Genomic DNA, 16668 nt, shown 5'->3' on the forward strand with positions numbered 1-16668 from the left:
TGTGAGCAAAAAAAGAATATGAATTATGTAATTGTTCAGAACCTTTAAATGTTTTGTTCAATTCTGTAAAGGAGATCTATGGGCAGAAATAAATTATTTAAATAACTCCATTGCTCAGGTTTCCTGGTTATTGGCAAGTAGAGTAGGAACTGGTGCAATTTGATGAGCCAAATTTGCTAATAACAGAAACAATAATTATGTATGTTTTAATGTTTTTTAAAGTATTGAGCATCTTGATCTATTGCATATAATCTTGTATCTACAAAACTCTAAGATGTTTAGAAGCAACTTGGCTAAACTTTTTAAGAGCTATGGTTCATGTCCCTTGGTATGTGACAATTGCTTTCCTGTGCCTGAAATCCAGACTAGCTTTTATAGATGCGTGTGAGAGACTATGTTCTTTAATATATGGGTTAAAACATACTGTATCTTTATGGGGAGATCTTTGCCCTGCTTGATCTTCATGGATAATTTTGCATCAACCTGGAGGAAGATACAAAATAAGAAAAGTGTAGATTCAGATTTGGGATACTAGTGTATCCCAGGCCAATATTTTCACTTCTTAAGGGTTAAAATGTTGTAATCTAAACATTGTGTTTTTTGAGCCTGATGTCTCTGAGAAGGCTGGAGTATCTCTTATTACTGCAGAGGTTAAAGTAAATGATGTTTGCACTAGCCAACTATTCTAGGTGTAATAACTGGACAAGTTGGGTAAGGAAATTTTGGGGTAGGTGATTAGTGTTTAGAAATCTGCAGACTAGTCATTAAATTCTGGTTTACTGCTATTGCTGTAAGGTAATAATGGGTGGAACTCAGGAATTGCTAGTCTAATATGAACTTATTCTATTGTCTGAATAATTTTATATTTTTCCTGTTTTCATCTACATGTATTGGAAATTTGATTCCTGAATTAAATACATTTACCAGATTGCCATCTTAAACAAAATTTTAGGATAGAAGTAGCATACATAGTGCATCAAAAAAATAATTATGGAGCTTCAGACACTATTACTTTCAGTTATTAGGAATAGTTTTGTTCAACCTACGTTTGATGGGCTCGTAATACAAAGTACATATTTTTATATGTATTGCAATATATCTCGGTAAAGAAACTACAACTACAGTACTTTGAGATTAAGCTATAATCAGGTGGCCCATTGCATGCTAGGACTTCTCAACTACATTACTTTAAAAAAATCATTTAATTATGCTGCTGAATTATTAGAGGGTTTTTAATTTATTTTTTAGCTTGCTTTTATTATATTTACAACTAATACAAGGCAGTGAACCTATCTAATATTTCCTCCTTTTCTCTACAAAATATCAACAACAGTGTTGGTGGGCTGGGCTGAGACAGTGTGAGTGTCCCAAAGTTACCTAGCCAGTTGGTACCTAGCCATATGTAAGGCAGGACTATAACACAGTGTCTTCTAGTTTCTAGCCTGGTGTCTTAACCACTAGACCAATCTGGTTCTATTGTAAATACATGTAAAACAATTCCTGGTAAAACATATTTTAAATAACACACTAAGTGAAAACAAAATTCTGATAATTTCAATATAAAAATAATTTTCTAGCATCCTGTTTTAGAGAAACTAGGAGAAGCAAATGTTACAGTGCCTTTTCTATCGTTCTCTTCAACTATTGTAATCATCTTTCCATAGGAGCTTATTGTGCATCTTTATTTTTCTGCTCAACATTTATTCTAGTCATCTTGTTCTGCAGTGCATTTTGTTATTCTATTAACCAAACAAAGGCAGTGCATATACCTCTTTCAAGACATGTCTTTAGTGTGACATGGGTTCAATTAAGATTGTTGATAAAATGTAGTTTATTAAATTATAAATCTTGTAACAAAAACGACACAAGAAAGACGCAAACAAGCTACAGGGACTAGACAGAGAGCCAATGAAGACACCATGACTTCTTTACAAGCAAAACTCTGCAACAGAAATTATTTTACATTTCATTTTCAGGATGATTTATCTCTCAGCTTCAGTAAAACATCTGAATTTCAGGAGTCACAACTATTTTATGTTAAAATTAAGCATCTTGCACATTTCCAGACTCTTGATCATTTCCAGTTTTAATATTCCTTCCATACATCAATCCATGCAGATAGTTACTTAAGATACTTAATGCAACAAATAATAACAGTTCCAAGTTGTACAGTGAATATACATTTGTCAAAAAAGGAGAATGGGTTTTAATATGGAGAGGGCATATACTACAAAATAAAAGCAGACATTTTACAAAACTGAGTGTTGCTAAACAGCTTCCAAACCATTAACACATGCCCAGATTTTTAAATGTTCAGTGTTCCAGACAAATTAAGAGACAGCTTTTAATGTTAGATGATCAGGTTTCCTTTCTTCCCCTTCTTCTCATACGGAAACACTTTAAAATAAGACTGCTAGGCTGGAGCGCAATGTCAATACAGACAAAATGTACAGGTATAAGACTGAATTTTAAAACCATGGCTCTAGAATTAGACTTCTGTTATTGTGCACTGTCCATCAGGCCTTCTCGATCTCACAGTGGTATTTCCCACCCCACTGCCTGCCACTGGTCTATCCAAGGCTGGCTGATTTCCATTCAGATGTCTCTGCTGAGCAGAGGGTACAGGCAGCTGAAATTGGGCAGACAAATCCTCACTATCACTGCTAGCATCCGATTCTGTTTCCTCTATGGAGGTGTCAATAACTTGCATCCTACCAGAAGATAGTGATTCATGGTCTTCCTCTCCCTCACCCCTATGGCTCCTTTCAACCAAACTGTCTCCATTGATTTGCAAGTTGGCAAGAGAGTTCTCTAGAGTACTGTCCTCAGGTGATGGTGTTGCAGGACTCGTCAGCTGACCATCTAGTGTAGGAAGGGGTCTAACAGTTGCTGGAAGCTGCCCAGCAGCAGCAGCACCTAGCGGTGGTATACTGTCTGCACCATCTGCAGAGCTCTCTCTTGCTAGATTGATAGCAGTAGAGTCACAGTCCAACCTAAGCCCAGCCACTCCCTTCTTTGGAATATCTATTATGTCCCGTTTTATTTTCCTGCGACGTCCATGCTCATTTCTCCTATACTGAACCATGTTCTCAAGATCTGCCACATATAAGAAACCAGCAATTAACATTTCAGTGCTCTTTTTACCTTTAGAAAATGCATCTTCCAACTCCCTACTAGTACGTTCGTCATATTGCCACCAGCCATTTCTGCCTTCATAATACCAAGCATATTCCCCATTGCCTCTACTGGCTGCTTTGAGTTCCTCAGGCGAAAGCAAAGTTGGTTTATCAAGAAAGTCCTCTGGAATCTCCTGCCGACAGAGTGCACACCGCTTTCCCAACCAGGAAGCTCCTTTTACACACAGATAGCAGAAGACGTGTTTGCAGGGCAGACTCACAGGGTGGACACATGTTTGCAGGCAGATAGCACATTCGGGAACCATAAGAGATGGGGTTGCATTTGAACATGATTCGTTTGTCTTTTTGTTCGTTGGAAGCATATTGATTGAGTGATCAAGTTCACCACAACCAGCCATCCTACAGAAAATCAAAAATACATTAATTTGATGAGATACAACATCACTTGTTTATCCTGTTTTAGAATACCTGAATCGTTTAAAAAGATTGAAAATGAAGCAGAACTTTCTAGACTGTGATGCTATCTACTGGCAAGGAGAAAGTTGTTACAAATAGTTCTTGAATAACCACCAGTCAGCAATCATTCAAAGATAGCGCTAAGTGAGTGGTGGTTATGACTGCTCCTCAAAGTTCCAGCTTCCAGTGTCCACTGTCACACAAGGTGGGCAACTGGTTTGCACGTACGACAGTTACGGAGTTTGGCAGTAACATGATTTCAATTTGCAACCTCCCTGCTAGCTTCCCACAAGCAAAGTCAATAGGGAAGTCATTAGGGGAAAGTTGCAAGTTGCCACGATTCCCCACCTACTCACACGCCCTCTCCCAACAGGCAGCAGCCATCACTGTGCTTACACCATGCTTCCCTAGCCATCCGTACCACCAGGCACTCCCTCTCCCGTGTGGCAATTTTGGTCGTTGAAAGCCAGAAGATAGTTGCAAGGAGGTGGTCACTTAGCAACAATGGGGGCCGCAAAGAATTGTCATTGCTATACAATCCAGTCACATGTCAAAGTGGTTTACAACAGCATTGTTTAGCAAAGGAAATCCCAGCCATAATTGCCATCGTAATAATATTTGTATATTGTGGGCAGTAGTCCAAAAGATGGGAGGGGCCATATACATTTCTTTAGATAAAAAGACAAATGAAAAAATTACTTATGCCTCTTGTTGGTTAACTGTTTTAACTCAGAACATTTAATTGTTATTACCCAGTTCCATTTACCGTTTCCCTATTTGCTTCCTTGCATATTCACCAAATACTCAAAATCAAAATCAGCCATAGTAATGCTTGTTTATCTCTTTCTATGACAGCAAAAATTGCCCAGCTACAAGATGCAGCGTTCCTTCTGTGAGATAGTATCATTCATTTACACAGAGACTAATTTTAGTATGAGGGGGAAAAATAGTGTTCACCACAGAATATTGAAAGCAAACTGCTAAAAAGAAATAAAACTCTTCAGTTTCTGTTTTCAATGATAGGTGAATTCAGAAAAGAAAAGCAGTCAGAAAACAAATATTTAATCTGCTGTAAATAGAAATCCACTTAAACCGCAAAAGCAAGAGCTTTTAAAGCAGAAATCAACAGTATTTCAGAAGCTGAAACATGGCTACCAAACCTTTCAGTGGGACACAGAAGGGTAGGGATAATGATATACGAAAGGATGGCACGGACATCTTTTTTCTTGCTTTGTCAGGGTAGGGAGGAGGTAAGCGTGGCAGTAAGAACAGGACACTTCTAATAAGCAGACAGCTTTCAAATGCTAGCTCTAAAAACTCTCCCCATAAGAAAATAAGCTAACAAAATCTGGAAAACCATGTCACTCATTTTGGTAATTTTGGCACACTTTGGGATTCTTTTCACACTTTTAAGACATTGAGTTTTCTTCCTATTCCCGTTGTTAATGTTGATTATTTAATACCATCAATGAAGCTGGTATTAAATTAATTTGGCACAACAGAAAGACCAAGATGTTTTCTCGAGCAACGAAGAGCTAAAGGTACTCTTAATCATGACAAGTAAGAGTATCACTAATATTTCTTCAATTTTTGTTTTACTAGTTGAACAAATTCAATTTGGAATCTCAAAATGTACTGTTATAAAATAGTGAGAACATTTACCTGAACATTGTTAAATATATATACTGGTGTAAAAATGGTTAATAAAATTAACCATTTCTTTTATCATATCATCAAATTCTTTTAGATGATGTGATTATCTACCCATTTTTACTTGAGTTAACAACTGGTTGGCCCTATTTTTCCTTATTTTAGTTAGACTGGTATTTTGGGACTTCTCAGGACCTTTCAGCATATATTACTTAAGTGGCAACAATGCATATTTTTAAGTGGTTTCAGTATTTGTATGCCTAATAATAGGCCTAGTCAGCTCTTGGGAGTTACACTATATGGGTTGAAAAGGATTTCATTACCCTCCACATTATTTTTAGCAGGTAAATGTAACCTGAAGGTGAAACCTGCCAGCAACAGCCTCCCACTGGCCAATACGCTCCCACAGAGAGGGGCTCCTCAGGGTGCCGTCGGCCAGACAATGCTGACTGGCGACCCCCAGGGGGAGAGCCTTCTCTGTGGGGGCACCAGCCCTCTGGAATGAGCTGCCCTTTGAGATTCATCTCATCCCCAACCTGCGTACCTTTCGCTGCGCCTTGAAGACCCTCTTGTTCCAACAAGCCGGCCTGGCCTAATACGAATTTTAGAATGGGTGTATGTGTGTTTTAATCTATGGGCCAAATTTTTATATATTCAATTTTAAATTGTTTTAAATTTTGTATATTTATATGTGTTTTAATATGGCTGTACACCGCCCTGAGTCCTTCGGGAGAAGGGCGGTATAGAAATCTAATAAATCCTAAATCCTAAATCAACAAAAAAATTTAGATTCAGATGAAGTAGAAATTTCACATTTTAAATGTATGCTTTAGATAAAGGATGGACTAGATAAATGTTGTTAGTGGATAGTTCACATAGGTAGTACTGAATTGAATTGAACTGAATACTTTATTTGGCCAAGTAAGTTTAGACACACAAGGAATTTTGTCTCTGGTGCAGAAGCTCTCAGCGTACGTGTAAAGCAACCAAGTAATGATAATAATCACCCTAATCGTACCAATAAGAGAGGGGAATAAAGAAAATAATAAGAAAGATAAATAATAATACAGGTAGTCCTTGATTTACAACAGTTCATTTAGTGACCATTTAAAATTACAGCAGCACTAAAATAAGTGACTTATGACTGTTTTTGCATACTTACAAGTGCTGCAGCATTCTCATGATCATGTGATCAAAATTTAGATGCTTTGCAATTGGTTCATATTTATGACAGTTACAGTGTCCCAGGGTCACATAATCGCTTTTTGCAACCTTCTAACAAGCAAAGTCAATGGTGACGATTTCCGATTCACTTAACAATCATGTAACTAATTTAACAAATGCAGTGACAATTAACAAGTGTAGCAAGAAAGGTCTTAAAATGGGGCAAAATTCATTTAAGAAATCTCTCAGCAACAAAAATTTGGGGCTCAATTGTGATTTTAAGTCGAGGACTACCTGTAATACAGCCATACAATATGGCTAAATATACGGAGACATATACAGCACTGTGAGAATTAGGAGTTCAGCAGAGTGATGACATGAAGGAAAAAACTGTCCCTACATCTAGTTATTTTGGCCTGCAGTGCCCTGTAGTGCCATCCTGAGTGGAGGAGTTGAATATTTCTCTGCCTAAAGTCAGAGGTATGCAATTTATTGGCTTTGTATAACCCATTTTATTGACAGAAGACTAGATTATCTGCTGCAACTGCTGAACAGATATAAACTAGTCCCAATTTTCCATGTGTTGACAATATTTAGGTTAGACTATTATAGATATAATGCATTTGGGGATTTATTTAAAAACTGTTCAAAGTTCCAACTAATAAAAAATACAGCAGAAACTAGGACAGATTAGAAACATTCTTGCCTCTGCTAAAAGGTTTCTGCTGATTAACAGTTCATTTAAATGCAATTTGCAACACTAATCTTTGGAGACCTACACAATGTTGAACATGAAAAAGTATGTCATTCCATGTTCATTTATGAGTGCAATAAAATCTTCAAAGGTCCTTTTCTTAGGTAATGCTTCTCTTAGATGGCAAACTAGTTAAAAGCTCCCTACCCTTGCTTGGGGCATCCTACTTATCGACATGTCTCCTCAGGAAGGCTTGTCAAACACTTTAAAGTCCTTTCAGGTCATAGGGGTTTATTTTTGCATGTTTATTGTATTTTAACAATTTATATTTATTTTGCAAATTATCTGTGTGATTTTATTTATTTATTTATTTATTTATTTATTTATTTATTTATTTATTTTTCAATTTATATGCACAGCCAGAATTAAGAACATAAACTACAAATATTAAGAACAATTAATATATATATAAATTTGGCCCAAAAATTTAAAAATCACAAACCAATATACTGAATGACAGCACATAACAATAAAAGATGGAGAAATAAATGTGTAAGATGGCTAAGCAAGCTGTTCATATTGTTTAGCTGTCAATTTGGAAAACAGCTAGCTTGAACATTTTTCTTGCCTGTTGTTGGAAAAAAGAATGCATCGTTTGTCTTTGTGTTGAAGATTCTAAAGTTTTCTTTATATCAAAGCTATATAGAAAAACACTGTAATTCCATTTGTAATTTGCATTAGAGGACAACAGATGTCTGTGGTGGTGATTTTCAGTAACACTTAAAGATAAGAACATTTTAAAATAAGTACAGCTATAACTAGGATAAATACTAAAACTATTTAGTCTCCAAATAATCCTAATCCAGTTCTACACAAAATATCATTTTCCATTGGCAGACTCTTTTTTTTTCTGGAAAAAGTAGTGAACTTGAAGTTCTAATATATATATGGATGTCAATATCCAGATCAACTAAGGTCTGCTCCTTGCTCTGAGTTCAAGGACTGTTTTGTATCTGGACCTTTGTTTCAAGATTGATTAAAACCTGAGTAAGTGTAGCTGTACAATGATCTTTTTCCTATGAAAACCTGATTTTCTGAAAAAATCTAATTTTGGCTGTGTGTTCCAGTGCTGAGCAATATACCTTTAATGAGAGAAGTAATATAATTAGCCACTAACTCACAGTATCATAAAAAGTCACAGATGAATCCTCAAGTCACAACACTTTGGGGGTGAAAAAAAAACCTGAACAAAAACAGTCACAGCCCTGGCAGATTATAGATGCAGTGTAAACCTGAGTTCAAACAGTGCTCTCTCTCTCTCTCTCTCCTATCTATCTTCCTATCAATCTTTCTATCTATCTATCTGTCTGTCTGTCTGTCATCTATATATCTATATTGTAGTATATCATAAATATTAGAGCTGTGTAAAGCAATTAAAATTCTTCAAATGTCATGTCTTTTGAGACATATTTTTCAATTTGCCTTTCTTGCCTATATGAGTTTTCTTGGTACTTGCCAACCAAGTACTAATCAGGCCAACACTAACTACCATATTTTTCGGACTATAAGACGCCCCAGTGTACAAGACGCACCAAGATTTCAAAGAAGTAAGCAAGAAAAAAAAAGTTTTTGCTTCACCAGCCCCCTGGAGCACTCTGCAGGCCTCACAAACCCTCTGTGCGCCCCATTTTTGCGAAAAATGGGCCTGTTTTTCACAAAAATGAGGGTGCTTTTGCCCTCACCAGCCCACAGGAGCACTCTGCAGACCTCCCAAAGCCTCTGTGCACCCCGTGCACCTGTTTTTCACCTGTTTTTTGTAAAAATGGGAACACTTTTGCCCTCCGCAGCCCACAGCACTCTGCAGGCCTCCCAAAGCCTCTGCGTGCCCTGTTTTTGCACGAAAACAGGAGGTGCAGGGTGGGGCTTCCGGAGGCCAAAAATGGCTGTATTTGGTGTATAAAAACACCAACATTTCCACCCTCTTTTAGAGAGGAAAAAAGTGTGTCTTATACTCTGAAAAGTATGGTAATTTTTCACAATCAACCAAGACAGGACAGGTGTCGCTATGTGCTTTGACACACTCTCCAATTCACATACAGAACATCTTTTATTCATTCAGAAAACTGAACTATCCATTACTATATTCTATTCTCATCATATTCCCTTGCATCTTGTTTATGTGAGATTTTTTAAATTGAAATCTTGAAGCCAATGTTTAATGGTTCATATTTGAAAACAGCAATGAAAATCTTTTTTAACAAAAACAAAACAAAACAGGAAAAATATTTGAAATAAAATGTAGGTACAATATATTGACATTCTTACCTTTTCTTACTATTATTAGCTATTCTTGTAACATGTTGTAAAATTAATAGGCCATCTTTAAATGCATTAATCAAAGCAGAATGTTCTGTTTTCCAATTATAAGTTTATTCTTGCATGCTGCTGTTCGACTGAAAAAGAATAGGAAAATAAAGTATTATTAAAACCAAAGTAGCCAGTTACTTATAAATATATTTATATTTCATCTTCTATGTATGTATTCAGTGGTTTATACTTTATGGTTATAACAAAAAAGTCAGGCAAAAGAAAAATTGAATAAGGAAAAAAATAAAAGTATCAGCAATTTCAATATTGTTCAATTATAATTAGGTTGTTGTTCACTACAGAAACTCCATTCTTTAACATATTTTACTGTAATACTAGAGCAAAAGACCTCAGTGCCTGCAGAACAGAACAGAACAGAAATGTACAATATTCATGCCTTTCTAATTTGATCACTACTTATCTTTCATCTGCTTTACCTTCACAATATTCTTTTGGAAAACATGATAACCTATGCTACCAATTGAAACATTTGCTGTTTTTTGTAGTTCTTATTTTTAATAATACAGCTAACTAAAAATAGTACATTTCATTTGCATCTCTCTCTCTCCCTCTCTCTCTCTCTCTCTCTCATGAAGTTTTTCAATTGCCTTGTCAGATTTGTTAAGTGAATTTTTACTGCATAAATTAGGCTTATCTCATATATAGGAAGCTAAATAAAGTTAGGAAACTGATGAGTCTTACAGAAAGGTTAATTGTAAAATATATATAATTAAAAACACCCTTTAATACTGCTTTCCATGCTAAAGTCTCTTGTGTACTATATGGAACTACTTAACAATCATGTATGTGTATGTGTTTTAAATAACTAGTATGAAGCAAACAAATGTTATATTTATTTTTCTTGAGGCATTTCTGTTCTCTAAAAAAAAAAAAAAAAGCCTAACTCAAATCATCCAGTACTACTTTTATATAATTAAATAGGACCTACTATTATGTTATTTTTTAATGCAACACTTTGTTCTTTATGTATCATATAATTTACATTACTCTCTTTTTTTAAATTCAATTCTATATTATTTTCAGCATAGACAGGAGGTACAGTATTTCTCATTAATATTTAATATTAATTATTTCTCAGTAATTTGTTGTCCAGTACAGTTATAGCTCTTGGTTGCTGTTTTGTTTTTCTGTCTCACATTGCTCTCTTTCTAAAATCTCTGTGCTGGAGATTCAGATCAGAAAAACACATTATAGAATTTCAAAGTAAAAACCAATCACAGTTGTGAAGTTGACCAAATCAATAATGACTTGTTTAGCCAATTCCTAGTTTTTCATCCTTTTATAAATTGCTGTATTATGATTCAAGTAATACTTTCAAACCAGTGGTGGGTTGCTACCGGTTCACCCCGGATCGGGCGAACCGGTAGTCGCGTGTGTGCTGGTAGCAATAGGTTTTGAAACCCGCCCCTGTTTCAAACCTAAGGTTAACAGCTTAGGAAAGAAGGGTACTGGAAATAATTCATTTATTTATTAATAAGATTTATAAGGCCACTCAACTGAAACAATATAATCCTAAATGGCAAACAGCATAAAAAGAAAAATGCATTAACATTAAACATCTGTAACATGTAAGTAATATAAGGCTGACTAAGCAACAGAACAGAGCAATCTGTCACTAAACTGGTCACTAATTCCTCATGGAAGAACCAGGTCTTAATGGCTTTTCTAACAAGCAAAATTGGGGCTTCTCGTGTATCAGAGATCGTTCCGGAGAACAACGGCAATGACAGAAAAGGTGCGCCTCCTAGGTTCCATAAAATCCCAAGATTTCAAGAAATCTTATGTAGTTCTTGACTTGCTTCCTGCATCTGTGGCTCACCAAACACTTGGCAAATCTGCCTGCTCAATATCTGAGGATCAGCAATCTCTGCAAACCAGATGCTCTCTTTCTAAAATCTCTGTGCTGGAGATTCAGATCAGAAGGCACTTGAGACAGACCATTATATCACTCCTGCCCCATATAAGTCATGGGAGGCAAACTAACTTGAATCAGTATGTGAGATGACCACAACAAAAGCAAAGGACATTTTCTTAATATCCAAATAATTTTAACATCTCTTAAGGCTAATATGAGATCTAATATATGATCACTTACATGTTTGGGGGCCATGTAAGTCCACAATTGTGATACATGCCATAAACTCCTAAGCTTAACCAGATCCAAACAGCAAGATCCTTACCTTCTTCCTATGACCCATTCTCACTTTAATACCTCAGGAGCATTGTTGATCCCAGAAAAGGGTCCCTAATTATCAATGTCATCATTCTACCCTGCCATAGTATGGAGAGTGAAGGGCCCAAAACATGATGGTGTAAATTTTTAAGTAATGGCTCCCCAACCCAATCAGATTTTGATAATACATGCCAGATTTGCCAGTTCACCCAAACTGTGTCTTTATAGACACATCTGGTATTCACCATCAACATCTTGAGGCCACTTGCCCCAGCAGTCCAATAACCTGGCCCCTAGGATGGGCCCACAGGATTAGAAGTAAAGATTGGCACTAAATGGGATTACTTTCTTCCTGGAACAGCTCGCCTATTCCCTCACACTACTGTAGAGATATTTTAATGTTGTAATGCGTACTAACAAATGGTTCTAGTAACTAACTCTAACTCAGTATTATCCTATCTATATTTTTAAAAAGATAAGAGAATATAAGGCCAACAGCCAAGTTACAAAGTTGGAAATATTAAACTAAAGGGGAAATTTAGTAGTTCTTGTAAATTCTATTTTCATAGTTCTGTAAGGATATGGCCATCAAAGACTAATTTACACTTTGTAATCCAGCAATAATATGGAACTTCTATTAGCATATCTGTACTGCATAAACTAGGAAAATGGAATACTAAGAATGAACTATATTTTCTACAGCTAAGGTCTGCAGCAGGCATGCAGATGCTTTCTATTTTTATTGATCTAGTTGATAATAATCTGCATTTTAATTCTGGTAAGCACTCAAGTGCCTTACAATATTTAGCTTTATATAACCATTTATAAAAAGATAGAGTCTGTTGAAAGAGCTGCAGCTTTATAGATCTCCTGAACAATAGATGAGGACCAAATAAAACTCTCAAAGGAGTATATTACATAGTTGAGGAACCACACAGATGAAGGTAATTTCCTTCCTTTCAAACAGACAAACCTCTCATAATAGAGGCTTCTTCAATCATATAGGTCAAATCTATGATTATGGATCCAGGCACTTCCATTTTTTTTTTGTCTTCAGCCAGTACTTACAGTGGATAATAAATCATTTTAATAGCTTCCAGACTACACGATAACATTCTCCCCGTTTATTATTTAATTTGATACTTAAGCACTTATTTTCATTACCAATGGGAGCATGGTTGGGTTTGCAAACGGTATAAGCCAATTCATCTTATATCAATCTTTATTACTGAATAAACCACAATGGCTATGTATACCTAAACCTAAAACAATATTTATAAACCAGAGAGGCTGGGTTCATAACACCCCAAACTAAATCAAGAGCAGATTATGTTTAGGTCAGGCATGTACAATCCATGGTTTCCATGTGGCTCTGGACAGCTAATAATGTTTCCCCACAACATCGTAAACTTTTAATATTATGTGATTTATATATATTAATTATATTTTATATTCGGCCAAGACCATTTCTCTTCACTCAAGGCAAGCTAGGCAAAAGGTTGGACAATCATGGTTTAGGCAGGGTGTGGATCCTGTCTACATGTCCATTGTACCCATGCATATTTAAAGTTATAGCACTCTTCCCCAGCCTTCATACCCTGTTTCCCCCCCAAAATAAGACATCCCCTGATAATAAGCCCAATCGGGCTTTTGAACGCATGGCAATAAGGCCAAGCACTTATTTCAGGGTTAAAAAAAATATAGGACAGGGTCTTATTTTTGGGAAAACATGGTAGTTACTCAACTACAATATCAAAAGTGTCCGACTTTGATGCACACTCATTGGGAAATCTGGGAGGTAATTTGACAATTACATGGAGGATACCACATGTCATTGATTTCTTCAACGAATGTATATGTAAATATAAAATCAAATATGTTGTTGTATGGAGGGAGGCAAGGGAGGGGGAGGGAATTCTTATTATATATATATTTCAAGTCAACCTTCCCTATGATGCTTTCATTTAACCTCTAGACACTTAGGAGAAAATGCATTTATAGTATGCTGTTAAGTATTTTGTTACTTTTACCTAATATTTACTGCTTCAAGTTTCAAACAGCTTTTCAATCGTAGTTCAACTTATTTCATACAAATACTAACAGATGCAGTCCAGTTTCTCTCAATTTGGGATGTTTCCAAATACATACATACATACATGACGGCATTTTATTTCATATTGCAAATATTTTCTAGCCTTAAAAGAAAAATGCAACTGTAGCAAATCCATAAAACCATTTTCTAAAGGGAACATACAATCTTAAAAGTGGAATATCAAATATTCTCGGTAATGCAGTTCTTTGTTCTATCCTGTTTCACTAAGGTGGTGCCAGGGATAACAGGAGAATCAGGACATATTCCCCACCACTACCATCTATACACTATTCAGGTGAACCACCTTTTATCTCTTTTTAATGTACCAACAATGAGAAAAAGGTCGGGAGCTAAAAGCTTCTCCAATGAAATCACACACCGACCAAGTTGCCAATCTTGCCTTCCTTCCTTCCTCTCCCTCTCCCTCTCTTTCATCTATCTATCTATCTATCTATCTATCTATCTATCTATCTATCTATCTATCTATCTATCTACCTACCTACCTACCTACCTACCTACCTATCCTATCCTATCCTATCCTATCCTATCCTATCCTATCCTATCCTATCCTATCCCCATCTATATACAACCCTCAACAAAAGGTCTTTTACCCACCATCCGACTCTTCTTTCCACCCCCCACCCAACCCCAAAAAACACCGAGAGAAAAAACATTTGCGAGAGTTGCAAATTCACCCCTGCAAAGTCAAAAATTAAGACGGGCGCAGTGACGGGAGGGGGGGGGAGAAAAAAAAACAACCGCTGTCCAGAAAAGAGCGCTTGGAGGCGGAGGAAGAGCCCGCCCTTCCGTCCAGGTTCGCTTGGCCGGAGGGAAGGATGCAGCAGAAGCAGAAGGGCAGGTTGGACTCCCAATCAGCGACCCACAAACTGGTGGTGGTGGTGGGGAGGTGGGCACTCGGGGCAGACTCGCGCGGGCCTGGTCCTTTCGGCTCAGGGCGCGGAGCGGGACGACGACGCCGGGGCCTTTGTTTGAGTCTTGTCTGCCGCTGCCCGGAAGGACCAGGCAAGGGGGTTGGGGGCAAGGCAGAAGCCAGAAGCGGCTTTCCTTTCAAGGAGGCCTCGGCTGCCCCACAGCGGTAGTCGCCTTCGCCGGAGTCTACCCCCACCTCAGGGAAATTTTGCCCCCCCCCCCGTCCCCGTATAAGGCGGCCATCAACTAATCAGTCCCGCACTCATCTCTCCTCCTTCCCCCCTCCCACCCCCAACGGTCTCCTCTCCTCTCTCCCCCCCCCACCCGTCAAGACTCAGGCCAATACCTCCGAACCTGCTGCTACTGCTGCTGCCGCTCGCTCGGTGATTAAACTGCGCCGCCGCGCGCGCGCGCGCGCGTGCTCCCTGCTCTCCCCTCCCACCAGCACCACCACCAGCACCACCCCCGTTTGCGTGAGGACGCGAGCAAACGTTTGAACCCGAGCTGACGTCAGGACGCAAAGGGAGGAGAAGGTGGCGGAAGAGTGGGGGGGGGGGCGGGGGGGAGGCGGAGCCAGGAAGAGGCTTTTTTCATTATATATATATATATATATATATCTATGTATAAGTGGCTCGGAGCGACGCTGGAACGGGGAAGGCGGAGGGTTTTTGGCGCGAGCTTTCTTCCTCCCTCCCTGGGGAAAGCTGACGCTCGTGCTTGCGGGAAGCCTTTATTATGCGATGCGACCCCAAGGAATGGGGTGGGGGGTGGGGGGTGGGGGAGGGAAGGAATCGAAAGCTTTCTTTTCTTAAATGTAGCCTAGGCCAGGGATTTCCAACCTTGGCAACTTTAAGCCTGGCGGACTTCAACTCCCAGAATTCCCCAGCCAACTTTCTGGGAGTTGAAGTCCGCCAGGCTTAAAGTTGCCAAGGTTGGAAATCCCTGGCCTAGGAGAGATATAATAACTTTTTAACCTCGAATGTCTCTACAGGCATCCTTAGAAGGATCCGTGATCTGGATACGACCAGTCTTCCAGGAAGGATGCATAAATTGCAAATTAGCTGCGACGTGTTGCAAGCAGGCGTGTGTGTTTGCCCATGTGTTGTTTTTCCAGATCTTGTCCCAAAGGTGCTTTTTCAAAGAGGCAACTGGACTTTCTGGTGGGGTTTTTTTTTTGCGGGGGGGGGGGGGAAGACATTTCACTTCTCATCCAAGAAACCTCTTCAGCTCTGACTGGAGGGGGAATGAAAGGATGTATGCCTTGTACGTTAGGGAAACAGAACAACCACTTCACAAACGCGTGGAACAACATCAGGAAGAACAAACCCATCAGGACTAGATTCGGCAATCCATCTGCATTTAAAAGACAAAGGCCACTCTTTTGAAGGCAGCAAAATCCACATTTTGGACAGAGAGGACCGCTGGTTTGAAAGAAGGGTCAAAGAGGGTATCTATGTCAAAATTGAACAGCCCTTTCTCAACAAAGAAGGAGGGATATATATCATCTATCTCAAGTCTACAACACAGTCCTTTCAACAGTTCCAAGAAGGCTTCATACCCACTTGCACCACTCAGGTGACCCTGACAGATAAATCTCCAGGTGGCCTTAACAACTCGACTCGTTAAAAGAATGCAAATGACCAGCTGTCTGCAAGGAGTATAAATCCATTTCCATTCTCCACCATCCAATCAAAGCTGAAGAAGTTTCTTGGATGAGAAGCAAAATGTCTTCAAAGAAAAACAAGAAACAGTGTCTCTTGAAAAAAGCACCTTTGAGACAACCATGACCTGGATGACTGAGAATTTCCATAGACATTTTCCAGATCTTGTTTTTTTATAACTAGAATACTAAGTTTTGTGGTATTGATGTTAATTTCATATAGGTTTGCCTACAATGGGAGGCATTTCTGTATTTAGACCCTTGCAAAAATGTGGGGATATTTTATGGCTGCCTGAACTCACAGTTATATCACAGTCATAAGAA

General features: G+C 38.2%; 1 protein-coding gene across 1 annotated transcript; it reads right to left on the reverse strand.

Annotated features, from left to right (window-relative positions):
* Positions 1 to 1807: 1807 nt before the first annotated feature.
* Positions 1808 to 15118, reverse strand: RNF146 (ring finger protein 146). Its single transcript, XM_070952728.1, has 3 exons — positions 15031 to 15118; positions 9427 to 9554; positions 1808 to 3536 (listed from the first exon to the last, which is right to left on the reverse strand). The coding sequence occupies exon 3, from the start codon at positions 3533 to 3535 to the stop codon at positions 2489 to 2491; it is 1047 nt and encodes a 348-aa protein (XP_070808829.1). The 5' UTR covers position 3536; positions 9427 to 9554; positions 15031 to 15118; the 3' UTR covers positions 1808 to 2488.
* Positions 15119 to 16668: the final 1550 nt, after the last annotated feature.

The sequence above is a fragment of the Pituophis catenifer genome, unplaced genomic scaffold (assembly GCF_029215685.1).
Source record: "Pituophis catenifer annectens isolate HBS135680 unplaced genomic scaffold, rPitCat1.0.hap2 SCAF_1, whole genome shotgun sequence".
NCBI classification, from domain to species: Eukaryota; Metazoa; Chordata; class Lepidosauria; order Squamata; family Colubridae; genus Pituophis; species Pituophis catenifer.